At 37.9% G+C, this 22,451-nt stretch overlaps 1 protein-coding gene across 2 annotated transcripts in view; it reads left to right on the forward strand.

Annotated features, from left to right (window-relative positions):
* The window catches only part of Nsun7 (NOP2/Sun RNA methyltransferase family member 7), a 41,257-nt gene continuing 18,806 nt past the window's right edge, over positions 1-22,451 (forward strand). The window contains exons 1-7 of one of the 2 annotated variants that reach the window (XM_010625137.2): positions 1-81; positions 328-732; positions 7,296-7,354; positions 7,995-8,125; positions 14,563-14,715; positions 15,378-15,561; positions 16,592-16,802. In XM_010625137.2, the coding sequence (XP_010623439.1) occupies positions 420-732; positions 7,296-7,354; positions 7,995-8,125; positions 14,563-14,715; positions 15,378-15,561; positions 16,592-16,802 (1,051 nt within the window). In that variant the 5' untranslated portion in view covers positions 1-81; positions 328-419. Of the gene's footprint in view, positions 82-327; positions 733-1,394; positions 1,533-7,295; positions 7,355-7,994; positions 8,126-14,562; positions 14,716-15,377; positions 15,562-16,591; positions 16,803-22,451 lie in introns of those variants that run through there. The other variant, XM_010625138.3, reaches the window with a different exon arrangement.

Consider the following 22,451-nt stretch of genomic DNA (forward strand, 5'->3'; position numbering starts at 1 on the left):
GGGCTCCCGAGGGCCCCTGACAGACACCAGCGTCGGTCCCCCAAGTGCGGCGCCCGCCCCGGGAAAACATCCTCCCTCGGGGTAAGGGAGGGAACGCGGGGCCCCGAGACGGCGACACCGGTTCGGGTCCCGGTGAGCTGGGGTCCCAAAGAGCCACGGCGAAAGTCGCTGTCTGGGGCGGGGGCGCCTCCAGCTCGCCTCCGCCTCCGGAAGTTTCTCAGGGACCTGGGTGTGGGAAGCGCGCGCAGACCAGGAAATGCTGCCTCTAGGTCTCCGCAGAGGGCTGCGGCGATGCTCACTCACCGAAGTCCCTTTTTCTTCTCACAGAGAAGATGCTTGAGATACGAGCACAAGCATTTCCTGGACCATCTGCGTTGTAACCGAAGCTTTTTCAGTTGGGACAAGTCACGGGGGCAAACATGGTGAACTCCATCAGCGAGCTGGAGTTTTCTAACGACAAAGGTACCGAGGAGCTCTCCCAGGTCGCGCTCCTGCAGCTGTCAGATGACGCCGCAATCCGAGACAAAAGTTCGGCCCGTGTCCCTGAAAAAACTGGCCACCCCGACCCCGTGTACGTGATGGCAGCGAACATTTTTCAGGGTATTCGAAAGGAAAAGTCGCCAGAGAAAGTCCTAATAAAGTACGGGAAAGAACCCCTGCGGGCCTCGGCACAGTCCGAGGATGAGAACTTCAGGCGTTTGTCCTACGAACTGGCCTTCAGCGCCCTGAAATGTGAGTAGAACCAGCCTCGAAGATCGGCGCTGAAAGAGAGTAACCGAGATTGTGGGTCGCAGCCCCCAGCCGCCTGCACCCCACAAAACGCGTTTTGTTTCTCTCCAAGCCCAGTCGCTGGTGAACTGCAGACTGCGGGGAATTCTGAGAGTTCAGTGAAACTAGCAGTTTTTATTGCGTGTTCCCCCAACCCCTTGCAGAGCAGTGCTTAGATATTTGGTTGTCCTTAGATATTTGTACTGCAGTCATCAAAATGCACAAGAAACAATTTGATGGGCCGGGGGATTTACTTCAGTGCTTCTGCTGCCTGCCTCGAAAGAGCAAGGACCCAAGTTCGATCCCTGGTACCAAACAAGCACAAAGAAACAATTTGATAAGTTGAGAACAGGAGCCTGTGTGAGTGTATATATCTGTGTATGTGCTTGGGGAGTGAATCTAGAGCCACGGAGCACACTGAGCTACATCCTCAGTCCTTTTTTTGTTGTTGAGACAGGATCTCTTCACTAAGTCACTAAATTGTCTGGGCTGGCCTCAAACTTGTGATCCTCCTGCCTCAGCCTCCTGGAGTGGTGAGATTATAGTTGTTTTCTTCTCCTTGTGTGTTTCTTTCCATTCCCTGATTTTACATCTTGTATTTTAGTTTGTGAGTTTTAACAAATAGAAAACCGTTCAGGGAACATGAGAGGAACAGAGACACAATACAAAGAAAGGATGCAAATATTCAAAAAATGAATATCAAAATTAAGCCAACTCCAGTGAAGATCACTGTTAACCAACAGCTTTAATTTGGGGAGCCAAACGTAAGTAGAATTTCCCCTTCTGATTTGTCTTTAGGGTTTTAGACTCAGTGTTTTCAGTTCCTTCAGTAGTGGTTAATCTGTCAACTCTCTGGTGGAGCTGGCTTCAGGGAGTGACCAGCTATGGTGACTGGAGGAGAGCTGTCAGAGGGCCCGGAGAGGTTTGTCTTCATGAACTTTAGACTGGTGTGTAAGCAGACTGAATGTGTCCTGTGAGGATTACAGAAATGTTTGGTGGCCTCACCGCAGGGCTGAATAATGAGCTTGTGGCTCCCCAAAGAGGTGCTGGATTGGGGCGACACTTCCTGGCTTGTTTAGTGGGCGACCCCATCTTTGCACGCAGGAGACTGGGAAAACACTTTGAGGTGAACTAGAACGCTCCATTCATTATTTAGAAATCACATAGGAGTCTGTGGAGATGGTGCAGCTCAATTCTGCAGTGTGGAATTTGTCTTCATGAAGGAAAAACAGGAACTTGCTTTTGTCATTTCTGTGTTTTCTTCTCCTGCTGATTTATTGCTCTTTCAAGTCTGTCTTTACTGTTTTCGTCCTCCAGTTTTATCTTTCAGATTCTGTTTCATTTCTCCCCCTCTCTCTCCCACCAACCAAAATGTTGCCCTTTAAACAACAAGTCACATTGCAACGGTGAAATGCAGCCCGGGCAGGTGTATTGGTTAATTGGTAGAATTCTTTAATAGCAGTTTCTCTAATAGAATATTGAATATTATCTTTAGAAATCAGTAAGGCCAGGCGTGATGATAGATACCAGTAATCCCAGCTCCTCAGGTAGCTGAGGCAGAAGGATTGTGAATTTAAGGCCAGCATAGGCAATTTAGTTAGACCCTGTCTCAAACATTTTTTTTAAAGGCTGAGATGTATCTATGTGCTAGAGTGCTTGCCTAGGATTCACAGGACCTGAGTTCAAGTCCTAGTGCTGGGGCAGGCGGAGGCAGAAAGAGAAAACAATAATAAAAGCCTGAATTACTCTATAAAATTAATGCATTGACTAGATGATTGGTTGTGTTATACAGCTGTTTTGAGTGGATTATCTTTTTCTTACTCTCATTTCCTGATTTCTATTTTATGAAAGGGTCTTTTATTTGATCTTTCTTAATGATTCAGAAAATCCTACTCAGATAAATAATTATCATAGTTCTTCACAAACCTGCCTTTCCTTGCAACATTCTTTTTTATTCAAATTTATAAGATAATGTTGATTGTTTACTTGTTTAAAATATTCTTATACTGTCTTGCTTTAAGTTATCACCTTAGTAATTTTGGAATATCCAGAGAGAATAAAATCAGAATTCTGGGAATTGGTGGCATAACTCAGTGGTAGAACACATAGCACTTGCCAGGCTTTGGTCTCTGTCCCTCTAGCACCACAAAATGAAAGTCAGAATAATCAGAAGCCCAATGTAGTGAATTTTCCAACATAATGAAGAACCTTATCTTTTACTTTTAAAATATTGGAGGCTTTTATGCATTTTACTTTTATCTTCTGTATTATCAATGTTCTGGCAATCCTTTCACTTGTGGGATTTTGTAAATCCACGTTTGGATTATACACTTTAGGCTCAGGGAATCATGGTTTAGAAAAGAAAATTCCAGATTTCTTCCCTAGAGCCTTAGAGAGTCATTATTGTACAAATAAAAGAGTGCTTTGGTAATGGTCCCTTTTGTTTGCTTGTGAATAGAAAGTTAAGGCACACTATCCCTTTTTTTTTTTTTTAGGAAGTCAAGGAAAAAATAATTACTTAACTATACAAAAGTCAAGGATGTCCCTTTGGTTCTGTTTTATACTTTTTAGTTTTATTGTTTGTTTATTGATGTCCTTTGTGTATAGGCTCTTTCAAGAAAGGTCTGTATTTATCCAATTAACCTTTTAAAGGTTTAAAAGGCTCAATATAATGTTCTTTGAAATGAAGATTGCCACTAGTCCTGCCTTACCAAATAATCCCAAGATCAATTTTCTGCTAAACAAGATTACTAATGAAGAAACACTTATTCCTGTCAAGTTTGACTTTTGTCAAAGAAGTAGAGTACTACCAGCTAGTTTATTATTCAAAGAATCTGTGTGTTTCAAGGAATACTGAATATACGTGTGTGTGTGTGTGTGTGTGTGTGTGTGTATTTTTTTTTTTTTTTTGGTACCAGGAATCAAACTTGGGACCTTGCACTTGTGAGGCAGGCAATAGCACCACTGAGCTAAAACCCCAGCCCAAGGAGTACTAAATATTTAAAAAGAAAAACTAGCAAAAATGATTTCTTAAGAAACGATTGAGCAAATGAAAAAAAAAAAAAAAGCAAAGAAAGATGTCCCTGAAGTTGCTGATCTTTTTCTTGGCTTAATTGTATTTCCACACAATTATATATAGTAGTTGGTATATAATTATATGTAGTAGTATATATAGTGTGTATATATATATGTATATGTATACTATATACAAATATATATAGTAGTAGCTGGTAAACTACGTATATATAGTACATATAGTAAGTATATGTACTTACTAATTATATATACTTAGTATAAGTATATAAGTATATATAGTATGTATAGTATATAAGTATATATAGTAGTTGGTAAACTTTCAGTCCCTGAATTCTGTCATTATCCTGGTCATTTTGGAATCATATAATCTGTCAGTAAAAAACCTAGTAAATGCTTAACATTTACTGGTTATTTGGGAATTAGTAATTTTAGTCAAGGGATCTCAAGATCACCCCCAGATTCAGCAGTTCCCTAAAAGGAGTCTCAGAGCTGTAAGAAACTTTTGTACTCATGGAAACTAATAGACAGTGCTTAACTGTCCTACTAAAGATGTGTGACAGCAGGAGTGAAGTTTTACCAACCAGGAATCTCTCCCTGCTTCCTGTCTAGGATTTTTCTTGGTCAGTCTCATAGGCAGAGAGTGCCATGTGGCTACCTTTGGTTACTTGGTCCCTAGCATTTGCCCCAGTCAGGCTGCTGCTGTGTGGCCGAAGTCCCCAAATAAAACTAAGACATTTTATCAGGCAAGATATTTCAAAGGCTTAGAGTTATCTCCTAGGAGCTGGTGAAGGGCCAAATCTTTCTTTAGAATGTGCAGAGTTTGGCCACCCCAGCTTGCTGAGTTAATTATTGACTGCATGATGATTCATTAGGGAAATGATTCTGGTCAATAACTTGTTGCTGGTTGTCACCTAAGAGGTTAAAACAATTCTCTTGAGTGACGGTAGTAATCCCTTATATTTGTGTAGCTCTTGTCCCCCTCCCTTTCTCCCTGCCAACCTGTCTGCAGGAAATAGACACATACTCCAGGGACAGAGAGGTCTGTGAGACCCAGCTCACCCTGGATTAGGTGGGCATCTCTAGTTCAGGAGTAAAGGATTTGTAAGCCCACTTGACTGGAGAGGAGATCTAAAGCCATTATCTCTTTCAGTTGGTTCCAAACTCAGATGTAAAGGAGAAATGTCACTAACTGCTCTAACTTTACAGTTCATCTGGGTATCCTTCCCATTTTAGAAAGAAGATGGAAGATGTTTCTTTTTTTCTTTTTTTTTTTTTGTACCGGGGATCAAACTCGGGTCTTTGCACTTGCAAAGCAGGCCACCGAACCGCTGAGCTAAATCCCCAGCCCTGGAAGATGTTTCTTCTCTTGACTCTCCCCTAAGTTCTCCCACTCCAATTTTATTATATTTTCAGAGTCCCTTCATACAAGGGACTTCTAGAACCTTCACTTCATGAACTGTAAGGCCTGCCTATAATTATAAATATAGATATGTGGTATTTTGTGGGAGGATGTAGAGGGAAACGTGGAAAAAATATTTAATAGTCTTCTTGGCAACATTAATAAGACTAGCCACTAACAATTTTGAAAAAAATATTTGATGCATGTAATGGGTGCTGGGCATGGTGGTGCATGCCTGTAATCCTAGCCCTCAGTGGGCTGAGCCAGGAGAATTGCTGCGAGTTCAAGGCTAGTGAGGCCCTGCCTCAAAACAAAAAAGACATAATGAAGAAAAGAAGTTGCCATCAATCATTATGCAATGAAAATAAAAGAATGTAGGACCATAAATAAAAAATCAGAATTATGGATGGAGGTTGTTACTTGGCCACCTTTCCAGATGATACTTTCCTTTCTTTAGCCTTGCAAAAGGTAGGAAGAGAGTCCACAAGAAATGGAGGTTGAATTCCATGTAGCAAACTGAAAGCGTTCCCTGTAGCTTTAATTAGTGTGAAGAGGGGCAATAACTGGAATTATTGGGCTGAATTCTAGGATAGGAAGGGTTTGCAACCTTTAATTCCTAAAACCTAAATCAGACATTAACAGTATGCCTTATTTGGCTACTTAGATCGTTCAAAGAACATGTAGAAAGGCATCATAATATTGGGAAGAGAATGCACTTGGGTGCCACTTCTTAACATTGATATTACTATGTGAGGTTGTTATGTAAATTGTAAATATACAAAAATAAAGCATTCTTTAGAATGTCAGAGACACTAGTTTTGACAAGAGCCCTAGAAAACAAATGCAGCATTGGCAAAATCATGTTCTGCTTTCTGGCCCTCCATTCTGCCTCTGCTGTCCTGTCAGGGTCAAGCACCCCATGCTCCATGGCCTCTGCAGTCTGCCCCATTAGAAGCCTTTCATCCTTCTGTGGCTGCATTTTCTGGGATTTATGCTGGGAAACAATGAAGTTGATAGGAATCAGTTTGCAAATTTGAAGGGTGTGAAACTCTTCAGTTCATTCTACTACGAATGAAATGGGAATCTTACCTTGTATAAATATAGACAGTGATTCTTAAAAGATTTCCTATGAAAATTGAAATCTGTGATCCCAAATTAATCTTCTTTCTAGGTTTCCCATCTCTCAAACAAAGATTAAAATTCAATGTGTATGCTCCATGTAATAGGTTTTCTATAAATGCTGAAAAAATTTGAGGTAGGCCTTGCTTTCTGTTTGATTAAAGCATCTGCTATGTGATGACATCTAGTTAAGTACTTATGTCAAAAGAGAACACTTGGAACTCTGTGGAAGTTTTCAAATATGTGCACTTATTTCCACCTAGTACTTGTGATAAATCATATATTCTCCCTTCCTGGACTGTGGTTCCTACTCAGATCTTTATGTGGCAACTCCTCATCATTTGAATCTTAAATTAAATGTCATCTCAGTATCTTCATCAGTGAGTTCTACCAGATATTTAAGTTACAAATAATGCCTTTGTGATGCAAACTTTTGTTGGAGAGAACAGAGGAAGAGGTAGCACTGCCTGCTTACTCTAGGAGGCCAGCACAACTCTGATATCAACATTGACGAGGACGTTACAAGAAAAGAAAATTATAAACCAACACCCCTCATAAACATAGAACAAAATCCGTAAATAAAATCTTACCATTCCAATCCAGCAATACTTAAAGTGGATAAGAGAAAAATGTTACTTGACATTATTAATTAGGTCCCCTTTAATGTTTTTGAAAGCCCATAAGTTAGATCAGAATTCCTTTATTCTTTGATTATTCATATACTTTGACTATGATTCTATGTGGAATCATATGGCCCAGGAGTCATAAAAATTATACATTTTTCACCATGTCATTTTAATTTGTCTTCATCAAGATCAAGAATTGAGGTGTATTTTAGATATGAAATAAATTTATTTAATGACATTATTTAAAGTGTATTTTAATTCCAAAGTATTTAAAGTGTATTTTAATTCCAAAGTTTTCATATTCAGCTTTGGTATTTTTGGTAACAGGCATTTCCCTTGTCTTATAGATCAAGATATTTTGGAGACTATATTAATAGACAGCTATATATTCCCCAGCACCACAATAGTAAGTAGACAACTTTTAGAATTAGCATGTCTCATGATTATTATTGTTATTTTTGTTTTGTTTTGTTTTTTCAGACAGGGTCTCACTTTGTAATTCAGGCTGGTCCTGAACTCACTTTGTAGCCCTGGCTGGCCTTGAACTCGCAATGATCCTCCTGCCTCAGCCTCCCAAGTTCACTACAGCCGGCTTTTTTTTTTGGTACTGGGGATTGAACTTGGGTCCTTGCTCTTGCAAGGCAGGCCATGGAACTGCTGAGCTAAATCCCCGGCTTTTTTTGTTTGTTTGTTTGTTTCCTACTTCTAATACTTTTCATACTGACCTTTGTCCTTTCATTTTGATGACTATATCAAAAATTTTCTTTTTAAAAAGGTTTATTTCTGAGCTGGGGATTTAGCTCAGTGGTTCTGCCACCCACCTTACAAGCACAAGGGCTAGAGTTTGATCCCCAGTACAAAAAAAAAAAAGGATTTTTTTTTTTTACTCGATTCCCCTTTATTTTGAAGACCTTTCCTGTTTTCAGATTAACTAGACTATGTAAAAATTGTCATATTCCTGCTGGTTATGAAAAATAATGGAATATAAAATATTGCTATTAGGTATTGTTTGTCTACTTTTCTTTATATGTATTTCTCCTTGGTAGCCAGATCATTTGAGCAGTCTTATTATCGTGATGCTGTATGATTTCCAAGATAGAAAATTTCAAACTCGTGTCCTTCCTGACAATGAAGAGTCCATATCAGAAGTTCAAGAAGTAGAGAACCTTCTTAACAGGTAATTATACAAGTGAAAAGGAGTTTTTATATGAAATCAATACTAGTGTTGTCATTGGAAAAATTGTATACAGTATAATATGTAGTTAAGTATTAAAATTTATGGAGAAAACATATAAAAGTTCATAAGTTTATTGAGTTCCTTTACAGTCTTGAACAGATTCAAAATCAAATGGCAGACCAGGCATTGTGATGTACACCTGTAATCCCAGTTTAGGAGGCTGAGGCACCAGGATCACTAAGAGTTCGAGGCCAGCCTGGGCTACGTAGTGAGTTTAAGGCCAGCCTGAGTCACACAGTGATACCCTGTCTCAGCCCCACCCACAAAAAACCCCAAAAGAAAAATCAAATTGCTTTGAAAGCGTGAATTACAAGACACATGTTTATATATGTAGGGAATCATTAAAAAATCTCACAGTTTTTAGCACATACATAAATTGGACTTCATTAGAAACAGTTATTATTTGTTTCTTAAGCTTTATTTGCAGCTTAAAAAAAAAATCTAACATATTAAATGAGAAAACCCCAACAGCAGATAGCTTACTATTTTACCAAATTGAAAAAAAAAATCTGTTTCATTCAGAACAAAGTGGCATATTTTAAATTTGTTTTCTTTTTATCCTATATCAATAGAAGCCTACCTTGAGGATAAAAAATACCTTCCATAAAGTTTAGCTAGGAGGACTAAGTCAACTAATGCACGGAAAATGTTAAGCTTAAAACTAGATTCATAAACAGTCAATAAATCATAAGTGAAAATGGTCAATAAATCACGAGTATTATTGTTTGCTGTGGTTTGAACATGTCCCCGGAATTCATGTGTTGGAAACCTGGTCATCAGTGTGATGGGATTGGGAAGCGGGGCCTAATGGGAGGTTTGAGGTCATGAGGGCTTCGCCCCTGTAAATGATTGATACCATCATTAAAAGGACTTTTGGGAACTGGGGTGTGGCTTAGTGGTAGAACTCCTGCTTAGCATGTGTGAGGCCTTGTGTTCAATCCCCAGCACCCCCAAAACAGGGAGGTGATCTCTAGAGCATTTGCCCTCTGCCCTCCACTATGTCCTGACTCGCCTAGATGTCAACTCCTTGGTCTTAGGCTTCCAGAACCGTGAGAAAAATAGTTTCTGTTCTCTATAAATTACTCAGTCTCTGAAAGTCTATCATAGCAACATAAACAGGCTAACACACTGTCGGTTATAGCTTTTGTTATTATATTGTCGAACTTTAATAGCATGTACATACAGCAACAATGACAAGGTTACAGAAAAATTTTTACCTATCAAATAGTCTGACATAGGCATGTGTAGGATGTATGGTTTTATATTTTTACGGGCAATTCAAGCCATTTCATTTAAATTGTTGAAAGCTGAGAAGAGAGGACCCAGGTGATAAAGAAACCCTCACAGTATTATTGGACACTCAGTATGTCTCCATCATTCTTTTAAGAGGCTCTTTATATAACAACCTTATGAGTCAGTAACTGTTACCAACCTGTGATTTTGCACTGGGAAAACTGAGCAGCAGGCAGGATAAAGGAATCTGCCTGAAGACACAGAACTAGAAGAGGGAGTAGCCAGAATCAAGCTCAGGCAGTCTGACCTCAGAGTCCGTGCTTTAGCCATTTAGATGCCACCACTCTTTCTTCTTTAATCGCGAGGCTTGTCTGAGGGACTCTGACAGGTTAAGGATATGACATAGGCATAGCTTCTGTCAGTCATAGCCACTGGCAGGGAGAAGAACAAAAGCAACCCGATATGTGTGTTCTCTGTGTTGGATAAATAGGGATTCGGTCCCTGCTTACTGTTTGGATTCTGGGGAACAACCTCACTACCCATACCCATATTGGGCAAGCCCGCCTTCCAGGATGGCCATACCGGATGTGTGCAGAAAACTGGATGGAGCAATATGCTGTGGGACAGATTGTAGGTTTTAGTCTTTCTGTGCACCTCTCAGGTTGTTTTACATGGCTGGCACTTAGGACTTAATTTAATCTCAGAGGGGCTGAGGAGAGCTGAGGTTAGGCTGAGTTAACCAGGAAAGCCACAGGGTTCTAACCAAGTGAGAAGGACCAGACTATGGTTTCCTCCACAGTAGACTTGGGCGGAGGATGCTAATGAGGCAGGTGGGAACAAAGTGCATGGCTTAGGAGGACTGAGAATCAGGAGATGCTACTGTTTAAGGATTCCTGATACCCCAGACTTCTCCCTTTTCCTGTAATAAACACCATGCTCCTGGTCTTAACACAGATCTGGTTATATTGTAGTCAATGCAATACTACTAAACCTGTAGAGGTTAATATAATGTGGATCCTACTCCAGAACTAATCAGTCACATTATACGTAATTAACTAGGAAACTCAATGCATAAGATGGTATAGGAGAAATGCCTGTAGTTAGTGACTGAATTTCAGAAAACATTGGAATACAGATAAAGCCACAGTATTGTAATTAGGAGTCTTAGCTTTCGAGTAACAGAGGCTGTCTCCAGTTAGCCTGAGCTAAAGTGGAAAATGTTCTTAGAGGGATACTGGGATATCTAACATAACTCAAGGACTCAGGAAGAGAATGAAGTCAAGAACTGGAAAGATGCTAGGATTTTATTTTCCCTTCAATCTTTTTAATCTCTACTTTTCTCTTAGTATCTACCTCATTCTTTTTTCTCTGGAAATCTGGCTTCTCTGGCCCATGTGGAAAAAGGCCCCTGCTGCCCCTAGTACCTGAGCATATAGCCTATAGTTGGGTACTAGTTTCCTTACTTAGGCTGACTTCTTACCTCCCAATTCTACATTCATATGAGAGTTTTGATTGGCTCCATGTGGCTCAGGGTATCCTCTCAGACTGGTCACCCAAAGTCTCTGCAAACAGGACAGCTGGGAAGTTACTCCTGTGGATCTGGGGCTGTTGTTCCCGGCAAGACAGCACAGGAAGCCCAGAGTATACCTTATTATGTGTCTCCTCAGAGGACAAAGGTTAAGTTTAGGAGCCATGGAAGAATGGTTTCCTCCTGATAAATACTGTTGTCCTCCCTGGGGATTCTTCTCTTTTCTCACACTTGTACCCCAACTTGTATCTTTTGCTTCATTTATTCAAAGCTCTAGCGATCAAGTCAAGATGGTATCATTTATCATTTTTGACCTATGCGAGATCATCAGGAACCCATTCCTTGTATCAAATGCAGCTGGCTTTTAAATGCCATGTGGCTAGGTTAAAAAAAGACCACAGACAGTGTCTTCTTTTCCAGACTCTGTGCCTTCCCACCAGTCCAGGACTCTGCTTCGGCCAAATAGTTTGTTGAACTTGTATAGGCAAAGAAAAATTAGAGGCAGCCGGGGAAGTGTGGTAAGGAAGACCAAGTGAGTCCATCCTCCGAGACCATCCTGAGACTTTTGAGCCTGAAGTCTTGCGTGTTACAGCTGAGGCACCCTTGTCCCCTTTCCTCCCCTGCACTGCACCCTACTGTAGCTAATCCATCAAGTCCTGTAACTCCATTTCATGACACATGCTAATCTGTGCACATCTCCTTGCTACGCTGCTCCACCGTCTGTTGCTCGTACTGCAGGGATAGTGTCCTCACGGGTCTCCCTGCCTGTAATCCCTGCTTCCTGTAGTGCACTCCTCCTGGCAGGAGGTATTTTAAGCGGAGTGCTATTTTATTTTTATTATTTATTTTTTTGTGGTACTGGGGATTGAACTCGGGACCTTGTGCTTATGAAGCAGGTGGCGGAACCACTGAGCTAAATCCCTGGCCTGGAGTGGTATTTTAAATGTGTAATTATTTGGTCATAATAGACCATCATGGGTCAGACTTATTCTCTTACTGAGCAATTAGAAAACTGGATAAAACACACGAGGTGGCGGTTTTAGATGTTAGACAAGAAACAGCATAGGAAATTGATCCCTGAGAGGAGAAAAACAAATGTGTTGAACTCTGGAACCATCCTGGCTTTATGCCTAGAGGCACTTTCCATGCTGCAATTCAGGAAGTGGAAAATGGCAATCAAGTGGAGTTAAGAAAACAGAGATCAGCATTTCAGAAAGCTGAAATGCTCAGTTGTAATTTGCTTCCTTATTCTATTAGGTGGTAAGGTAATTCACATTGAGTGATTTATGAATGTTAGACCTATTGTGCAGCTAAATCACATCTGCTAGAAATTTTGTTTTTCTTATCTTTCTCAAGTCTCACATTGCCCATAGTGACCTGGAGTTTCTCAGCCAAAACGGCACTTAAAAACTTGTTGAAGGTTTTTTTTGTTGTTGTTCTGTTTTTAAATCTATTATGTTTGCTCCAGACCTTTTTTGGAAGCTCTTTGCTAGTTTCACTTACCTACCTAGTGAAAAGTCTGAAACAGATGTTGGTGTCTGATTTTATATTTTTCAAACAGAATTGCCCTTGACATTAATTTTCAATTTATGTTTAAAGAGAAACATTTCTAATATGTTTGTTAAGTAAACATTTCTGACAGTTCCAAAGCCAAAAAGGAGTAAAACCCATTTCATTAAAAAGTAAACTAAGGGAGTTGGGAATAGTGATGCATACCTATAATCCCAGCACTGTGGGAGGCTGAGGCAGGAGGATCACAGTTCAAGCACAGCCTGGGCAACTTAGTGATTTAGTGATATCCTGTCCCTATGCATACATAAATACATACATACAAACGAGGGCTAGGGATGTACCTCTGTGAAAACCTCAAGCCTCAGTACTGCAGTAAACAAACAAACAGTATAAGGGCAGGGGTGTGGCTCGGGTAGAACCCTTGCCTAGCATGTGCGATGACTTGGCTTGGATTCCTGTGACCCCACACACAATAATAAAGCTAACTAACTAAATCAGTGAGGGGAAGCGCTGTATTAGGGTTCTTTTTTGCAACTGATTGATTAGACAAAAGGGAGAATTTCTTTTCCCTTGCATGAAAGAACTGAACATGAGGATTCAGGTGGGCAGTGACGGAGCTCTGCACCTGCTAACTAGAAACTGCGCCCCATGCAGCATCAGGACTCTCGTCAGCTGTCCTCTTTGCTACAAAACTTCCGTGTGATGGCCAACTTGGCTACCAACAACTACATAGTTAGTTCAAGGCCAGTCTGAACTACAAAGCAAACCTATCTCAAAAAAAAAAATTGCGATGCCACATAAATTTGATAATTCAGTCAATAGAATTTGTTATGGTAAATTTGAACTCCATAGGAATTTAGAAAACCTGTTTTATCAAAAGTCTCTATAATCCAATATCTCACAATGTATTATATGGTACAGTATCTCACCACTTTAAATTCATCGTTTGATGTTCGTTAAGGTACTATGTCATTACTCTGTGACATTTAGACTAGAAACGGACAAATCTAATTTATTATAGTCCACTGAGGCTTATTGTATGCTAACCATTCCCTTTTCCCCAGGTGCCCCATGTTCTTTCTTTCTCTCTCCTACCTCCATGTATATTCCCACATAAACACTTTTATGGGTAAGAAGTTCTTACTCTATTGAGGGAGATTCTTGGCATGAGAAGAAAGCAATATTTAATAGTTGGTGCTAAAAAATATAACTGAGCCACATTGCTCCCCTCTCCAGCCTCCGAAACTTCTTTGGAACAGTTTAGCTGCCACCCCCCACCCCCAGTTCCCAGGTGATGGCCACTCCTTTCTGTCCCACAGAGAGAGTGCGATTCAAGTGGTATCCGGCTCTCCCCTGGGTGTGTGTGTGTGTGTGTGTGTGTGTGTGTGTAAAATCTCTTCCTCATTTCCGGGTTACACTGGCGCTTTATTTCAGTTAAATTCTTGCTGTAAAGATACTATAAATGTGGGTCAGAAAAATCTCTTCCTCATTTCTGGGTTACACTGGCGCTTTATTTCAGTTAAATTCTTGCTGTAAAGATACTATAAATGTGGGTCAGAAACAAGTGCTGTGTTCTCATTTATTAAAAGTGTATTATGCTTTGCTGGTAACATGAGCCAGTTGGTTTTCTTTTCTGCTATTTGGAACTTTTATGCATGGGCTGTTCAGCACAGAGTTGTGAAATTTCAACAGTAACCATCCTGTAGTGCTTGCCTGCTGTGTGCTCAGCACTGCTAAGTGTCTTGCTTGCAGGATCCCCAATAAGTACATTAATAGCAAGGTAAGTTGCCCACCTTCGCAGACAAGGAAAAGGCCAAGAAAGGAGACGGGATAACATCCCTGAGGTCTCACAACTAGTTAAGTGATAAAACCTGGGTTAACTTCAGATTTGTCAGACTCTAATACTTGTCTTTCAATTGGCAATTGATATAAATATTTGAGGAATGTACAACTATACAGGGACAAAAAAACAGAAGAAAGGTGTGAGGGTTATTTGCACTTCCATTTTCAAATATGACAACTTTTTATTTATGACTTCAAAATGTGAAATGGAATTATAGACAGATTGATTAAAATTCATCTAAAATGGATTCTCTATGTCTAGTTTTAAGACAAAATTGGCTGCAGCATTGGCAAGATGTCGAATCAAACATGACGCCCTTTCAATTTATCATATTCTGCCGGAAACGATTAGAAAACAGGAACTGAGAGCCTCTACCCTGCCACTTTATGCTTGGATAAATACTTGTAAGATAAGGTGAGAGTTTAATCAGATTTTAAAAATTCATACTCCATATTTCAAGTCTCCATCTTTTTAAATAATGTGATGAGAAAGATTATCTTTTTGCTGTTGTTGTTAGGGTCTTGCTATGTAGTTCAGACTGGCCTTAAATTCACTGTGTAGCCCAGGTTGGCCTCCAACTCGCTATGATCCTCCTGCCTCAGCCTCCTGAGTGCTGAGATTACAGGCATGTGCTACCAAACCTGGCTAGAAATATTATTTTTTTAAGGGTAAGGGATACACTAGGGCAATAATTACAGAGTTACAATTTAATTCCAGATCTTATCACCAAATTACCAAAGGTAATTACATAATTAACTTTTCTGTTTCTAATTATGTTTTAACTTCTTTTTTTTAAGAGTAGGAAAAATTTATTGAGGGAAAGAAAGCTTCTGTCTAAGAGAGGCAGCAGGGGGACTGGAAAGTGGGTTGCCTGCTTACCCTACTTCAAGATGTTTTGTGCAGCACAACCATGTGGTGAGGCGGTTAACTTCTTATTGTCTAAAATTGAGTTCCATTAGATGTAACATATGCAGTAATATTTTGTTGCAGAAAAAGGTGTTAATGTTGAATACATTATTATATTTGTATTAACAGTATTATATTTGTAATTACACCCTAATATTGTATATTTACAGCCCTGAAGAAGTTTATAGTAATTTGAGGAAAAAAGGCTATAATAAAGTCAAATCTGTATTGCATATTGATGATAAAGTCTTTGCTGTGGACCAACATTGCTATGATGTCTTAATTTTTCCATCTCACCTTAAAAAAGATCTTATAAATATAGATCTTTTCAAAGATTATAAACTTATTTTTCAGGTAAACTACTATTTACTTGCATTGTAATTTTCAGCAATTCTACTTATTCAAAGAATCCCTTTGAACACTGTTTATGTAACTTTTTAATGGGTTATTATGGGAGTTTATAAGGCTTAATTGTCACCATGAATTAAATTAATACCTCTTCAATCAGTGCTCCTTTTGTATCCTGGCATCTTAGCATCATGTGAAGTTGTAAAGAACATATTCTCCTCTCCAGACTCCTAGATAGAGAGGTTTCTGGCAGCTGAAAGGCTGTTTTATTTTCCTCTAAGGAAGGATTCAAGGGCTGCTACAATAAGACCTTTCTTCCTTTCACTCCGGGGAGATACCTGTGCCGTCTCCCATATGAAAAGGCAGTGCTTAACACTTCTTACATGCTCTTTAATATAGTCTTACAGCTTTGATTTGTAAGAGGTGTATAACAGCTATCAGTGGAAAAGAATAAGAGAAATCATGTAGTTTCAATAAAATGAAAATTAGATGGCCCACATAATTAGGTTAGATTCATTTTTGTATCTTTAGATTCTAGTTCTGGCCTGAGATTCACTAAAGTTTATTCCTTTCCCACATCCGTGTTCTTGGGCAGAATTTCTTACCTTATCAAGTACTGAGATCAACAGTAAACCCATTTTCTTTTTATAATCTTTTCAAATATCTTAATTTTAATATCTCTGGGCTGGTTATAATGCAGTGAGGAAGAAAAATGCAAGAGCAGATGAGTGGTTTTTTTTTTTTTTGTTTCCTTTGAATGGATTTTCTTGAAGGAATAAGAATGGGAGCTAAGACATTACTAATCTGTTAATCATACTTTATTGATTTATGCTGAACAAAGAGTTTGTTATAAATATATTTAGCAGTTTCTTTGTTAACTTTTATTTAGACATATATTGATATGTTTTAAACTAAAATGGGTTAAATATCTCTTCAAGATCCATACCAAGTACTTTCTTTTATCTAAAGCAAAAAGACATCAATTTATGTTTCTAGTCAGACCCTTTGAAATTCTAATCATACTGTTTTATTGTAGGACAAATCTCGAAGTCTTGCTGTCCATTCTGTAAAGGCGTTATTAAATATGGACGATGATATCTTAATAGTCAATACAGGTTCATGGTACACAGTTGCCCATATGTCCGTCTTAACAAGAAATAATACCTCAAAAATATTTGTATGTGGAGTACAGTCACAAGCCAAGAATCCTGACTTGAAGAACCTTTTCACAAAAATGGGATGTAAAAGTATGTATAAGTAAATATTTGGTGATTATTATTCTTCAGGACTTAAGATTAATTTTTTAAAAGTTTGAATTTATAATATTTTGGAGATGTAAAATCTCTATGCTATATTCTTAAAATTCTCACTGTATTATATCAGGCTGTTCTTATTTAATGTTGGTTTAACAGCTGTAGGTTAATTAGTAGATGGTACTTTCGAATCGTCTTTAGATGTAACATAATTTGAGGCTCAAACATCTGGTTGAAGTAGATGAGTATCTTCACTGAATAAATAAGAATACATTCACATAGTAGTTAATTAACAAAGATAATATCCAGGACTAGAAACCAAATATTTTAGGCGTCTTGTTTTTAAAAATGAATATGCACTGGATCCTGCAACCTAAAGACCACATTTTAGTTACAAACTCAGTAGGACCCAAAGATTAAGCAAAACTTTTGAGAGTCCTAGGGCCAAGGAGACAAAAAGTTGAATTCAGGGATTGACCAGAAGAAGTAGCCCGATAAATACTCAAGATTTTGCTTGAAGTGTAGAAGTAAACTCAGTCCTCCAAGAAACTGGAACCCAAATTGTAGTCATCTTACTCCTAATTAGATTGAGATGACCTGGGACTGCTAGTGTCCTGTCTTCCTAGGCCTACTTTTTGTCTGCAAGAAGCAAAAGTTAATTCTCTCTAAAAGCAAAAGACGCTAAGTAGAATCAGACCCACAGAGAATCCAGATACTGGACATATCTGATATGGACTTTAAAATAACTATAACTAATGTGCTAAATGCCACACTTTCCATTTCAGTACAGAACTGGAAACTATAATAAAAAAGAGCTAAAAGAAAATTCTAGAACTGAAAAATACAATATGTGAAATTAAAAAGTAAGTAGGACTGAGGTATAGCTTAGTAGTAAAGTGAGGATATATAAGGACACAGGTTTAATCACCAGCATCAAACAAAAAGAGAAAAGAAACAAATGGATGGATTTAACAGTAAATTAACAAAGCTAAAAGAAACGATTAGACTAATAAGCAGAAGAAAATATCCAGACTAAAATATAGGAAGACAAAAGAATGAATACCTTGAAAGAGGTCACAAGATGAACTCGAGACTGAGGTGATTCAGTGATCTCGTATGTTATGACTGGTCTCAAGAAGAGAGGAAAGAGTTTCTTAGGGAATTGAAAGGGAATGGTATTTGAATTTCAGGCTGAGAATTTTCCAACGTAGATAAAAGACTCTAAGCCACGGTTGAAGAAGACTTGAGAACTCAAGTAAGAATAAATGCGTGGGAAACATACTATGGTGTGAAAGTTTGATCCCCATATTCATATGTTAGACGTTTAACCCCCAAGATGATTGTATCAGCATTGGGATTTTAGGAGGTGATTTGGTGATAAGGTCAGAGCCCTTGTGAATGAGATTAGTGCTCTCATGAGAGAGACCCAGTTAAGTGGCTCCAGTCCACCATGTGAGGACACAGGAAGAAGGGGCTAGTTATGAGAAAGTGGGCCCTCAGACCCTGAATTCCTACTACCTCGATCTTAGTTTTCACAGCCTCCAGACTTGTGAGAAGCAAATTTCTGTTACTTATAAGCTGCTCCTTGTATATTTTGTATTCTCAATAGAGAAAGGTAATATCCTAGGCATATGGTAGCATAATTGCTGAAAACCAAAGAATAATGGTAAACAGCCAGGGAGAAAAATACATCCTACCTTCAATTAAATGGCAATAAACTCTAACAGAAATGATTGACGCTAGAAGGCTGTTTAACTGTATCTTCATAGTGCTGAAAGAAACTTCCAGGATAGCCTTTTTATGTCCAGTAAAAATAAACTTTGAAATAAAATGAAATGAAGATATAAAGGAAACACACTGTTTGGGTAGGAGTATTATGTTGAAAGTTGGGGTTGCTAAGTACATAGGTAAATCTAAATGACTATGGTGTGTCTTATGGGCTTACATACTACTGTCTGTGGGATTAGAAGTGTGTATGTTATGGGTAATTAAAATATAATAGTGGCACAGAATTTTAGAGAAAATGCAAAGGAATTGCTGTGTTCTTTGGTCCTTGCTTTTCTAGGAATAGATCAAAATAGTAAGTGATACTAAGTTAGTGGTGTGTGTCAAAATTTTTAGGATAACCAGTAAACAAGTAAAAGAAGAATGTATCATTAATAGATTAGAGAGGAATGAATGAAATTGGAATACCAATCAAAAAGAAGATAAAAAAGCCAGACGTGGTGGCACACTCCTGTAATCCCAGCACTCGGGAAGCTGAGGCAGGAGGATCGCTGTTAGTTCAAGGCCAGCCTGAGCTACATAGTGAGTTCCAGGTCAGTCTCAACAACATAGTGAGACCCTGTCTCAAAAAAAAAAAAAAAGAAAAAAAGAAAAAAGAAAGAAAGAAGAAGATAAAGAAAAGAAAAAGGCAAAACAAATAACAAACAGGATGAGATATTAAACCAAAGGAACTATATTTAAGTTTATATGTAACACATTAAAATATTTATAGACACATTATAAAGTATATATTACTTTTAAATATATTAAAATATATGGATTGAATACTTGAAATAGAGAAAAAGAAAGTCAATATTCTATTTTAAAAGATCAATTGTACACTGTTTATAAGAGATTCCCCTTAAACTTATCAACACTTTAAAAGGACACACAAATTTATGTAATGCATATACTGATAAAGAGGGCTACAAACACATTCAAGTCAAGAAATATTCCTAGAGTATGGGTGTAGCTCAGTAGCAGAACATATGCCTAGCATGCACAAGGTTTAATCTGCAGTGTTTGTAAAAAATCTTAGATATATTGGCCTGGGATTTAGCTCAGTGGTTCCACTGCCTGCCTCACAAGTACAAGGACCCCGAGTTCAATCTCTGGTACCAAAAAAAAAAAATCTTAGATATGAAGACGTTTATAATTATGAAAGGTTTGTTCATTGGGGTATGTAACAGTACTAAAGGTGTATGTATGTAACAACCCAGTCTTAAAATATATAAAACAAAACTCTTTAGAATAAATAAATGCTCTCTTATATAGAAAATATTAAGGAATACCTGTAAAAAGTATGAGAAACAACAAAGTAGTATAATAAGGTTGCCGGATACAAAATGAATATATAAAGATGTTTTATATTTTTATACATTAGCAATGAATGAAAATAAAAGTTAAAAAATTGTAATATCAGAAAGAATAAAATTTTAGGAATAAATTTAATGAAAGAACTGCAAGAGTATATTGAAAACTGCAAAACATTATTTAAAGAAATTAGACATGACATAAAGTACATTCTGTGTGTGGTTGTTTGTTTTGTTTTGTTTGAGACAGGGTCTCACTATGTAGCTCAGACTGGCTTTGAACTCACTATGTAGCCCAGGCAGGCCCTAGTCTGTCAGCAATCCTGCCGCCCCAGCCTCCCAAGTGCTGGTATTATAGGCATGTGCCACCACTCCTGCTCAAATTTTTTGCCTGTGTAATGTTCTTTTCAGATTTTGATATCATTTACAAAATGAACTGGAAAGTGTTGCCGAATGAAGCCTTCTAATAAATACATAAACACAAAATGGGCAGGTGTGGTGGCCCATGCTTATAATCCCAGCACTTGGGAGGTTGAGTCAGGAAGATTGCCACAAATTTGAGGCCAACCTGGGCAATGAGTTCAAGGCCAGCTTGAACTATATAGTGAGATCCTGTCTTAAAAAACAGAAAACAAAAAAGAAAAAATTAGTTTGGGCATATATCATACATGATCACAGTTATTAAAAAATCAATAAAATGTAAATACCTATGTAAGTAAAAACATTAGTAAATAATTTAGCAATATGTTAGACAGTATATTATAAAGAAGCTGAGTTTATTCTAGGAATGCAAAGTTGGTTAACTATTTAAAATGAATTTGTACAATCACCACTCACATCAATAGAAAAATTATTGATCATCTCAATAAGTGCAGTAAAGGAATTTGATAAAGTTTAATACTTGTTCATGACCTATCTGTAGCAAACACATTTGATGAAATGTTCAGAAGCTTTCTTTCTGATATGAGGAATTAAGCATTCTTATCATCACTGCTTACAATCAACATTTACTGGAGATCATAAGTAAGGCAAAAAAGGGAGAAACAAAACTGTCTATATAGATAACCTGATTATGTATATGGAAAATCCAAAATAATATACAACTAGAATCAACATGATTTTTGCAAGGTTACTAGATACAAAAGTAAGTTTTTTTCTGTATACCAACACAAGCTTGAAAATGAAGTTTTAAAAACATACCTTTTAAAATAGTATTCCAAAAACATGAAATATTTAGCAGTGCTTCTATCAAAAGAGTGTGAGACTTCCTTATCAAACCATAGAATGTTATTGAGAGGAAGACAATCTGAGTAGGTGGAGGGATAGAGCACAGTCATGAATTGAAAGGCAGTCTGTCATAAAAATGGGATTTTTGTCCAGTATATTCTATAGAGGTCCAATTCAATCCCAATAAAAATTCTAGGTTTTGTTTTTTGTGTGTGGAAATCATTTTTTTATGGTAATACCGAGGGCCAAGCCTACTCTCTGAAAATACTCCAAATGAAGAACAAAGTTGGAAGACTTACTTCACTGAAAGGTAGTGGTTTTTTGGCAAGACGGTCTCACTGTGTAGTTCAGCAGGCTGGCTTTGAACTCACTGTGTAGCCCAGGTTGGTCTTGAACTTATGGCAATCATCTTCCGTGCTGAGATTACAGGTGTGAACCACCACACTCAGCTCTCACTGGAAGTTTTGATAAAATCTAAAATGCCAAAATATTTAAGACAGCGTGAACGTGGGTAAAAATAGATCACAGGAACAGATCCGAGTCCAGAAAAGACCCAGATGTATAGAGTTGTTTCATTTATGACTAAAGTGATACTGTAGAGTATTGAGGAGGAGATGAGTTTTTTGGTAAATTGTGCTGGAAAAAAATGAAATTGACATTTCATAACAAAGCACTAATCTAAAATCTTTCAGAATGTATTACAGAGAAATGGGTCATGACCTGGAGGTAGGTTAAGAGTTCTTAAACAGTACACATAAAGTCCTAACTATAAAATAAATGGTTGATAAATTGGTCTATAGAAAAATTTTTATTTCTTCTTTTTTTCTTTTTTCTTTTTTTTTTTTTTTTTTTTTTTTTTTTTTCTTTTTTTTTTTTTTTTTTTTTTTTTTTTTTTTTTTTTTTTTTTTTGGTACCGGGGATCAAATTCAGGTCCTTGTTGTTTGCGAGGCAGGCGGCGGAACTACTGAGCTAAATCCCCGGCCCTAGAAAAATTTTTAAAGCCAAACCAGGCATTAAAAGAGCGCAAAGAAAAACCATAGCGATGTACACAAATTGATGAAGAGCTTTTATCGACAGCGTATAAAGAAATCTTACAAATTAACAATAAAAAAAATACTTCAAAAATATGCAAGAGACATGAACAGGTGTTTCACAAAGATATCCAAATGCCAAACAAGATAACTTGTATAAAAATATCAAATCCCATTAGTAACCAGGGAAGTGCAGTTAAAATGACAACAACTTGCTACTCCATACCCATGGTGTGATTAAAATTTAAAAGAGTGGTAGAGCATCTGGAGGGGTCAGACACTGTGGGCAGCAATTACATTTGTCCAGC

The sequence above is a fragment of the Fukomys damarensis genome, unplaced genomic scaffold (assembly GCF_012274545.1).
Source record: "Fukomys damarensis isolate Sample0158 unplaced genomic scaffold, DMR_v1.0_HiC HiC_scaffold_35, whole genome shotgun sequence".
NCBI classification, from domain to species: domain Eukaryota; kingdom Metazoa; phylum Chordata; class Mammalia; order Rodentia; family Bathyergidae; genus Fukomys; species Fukomys damarensis.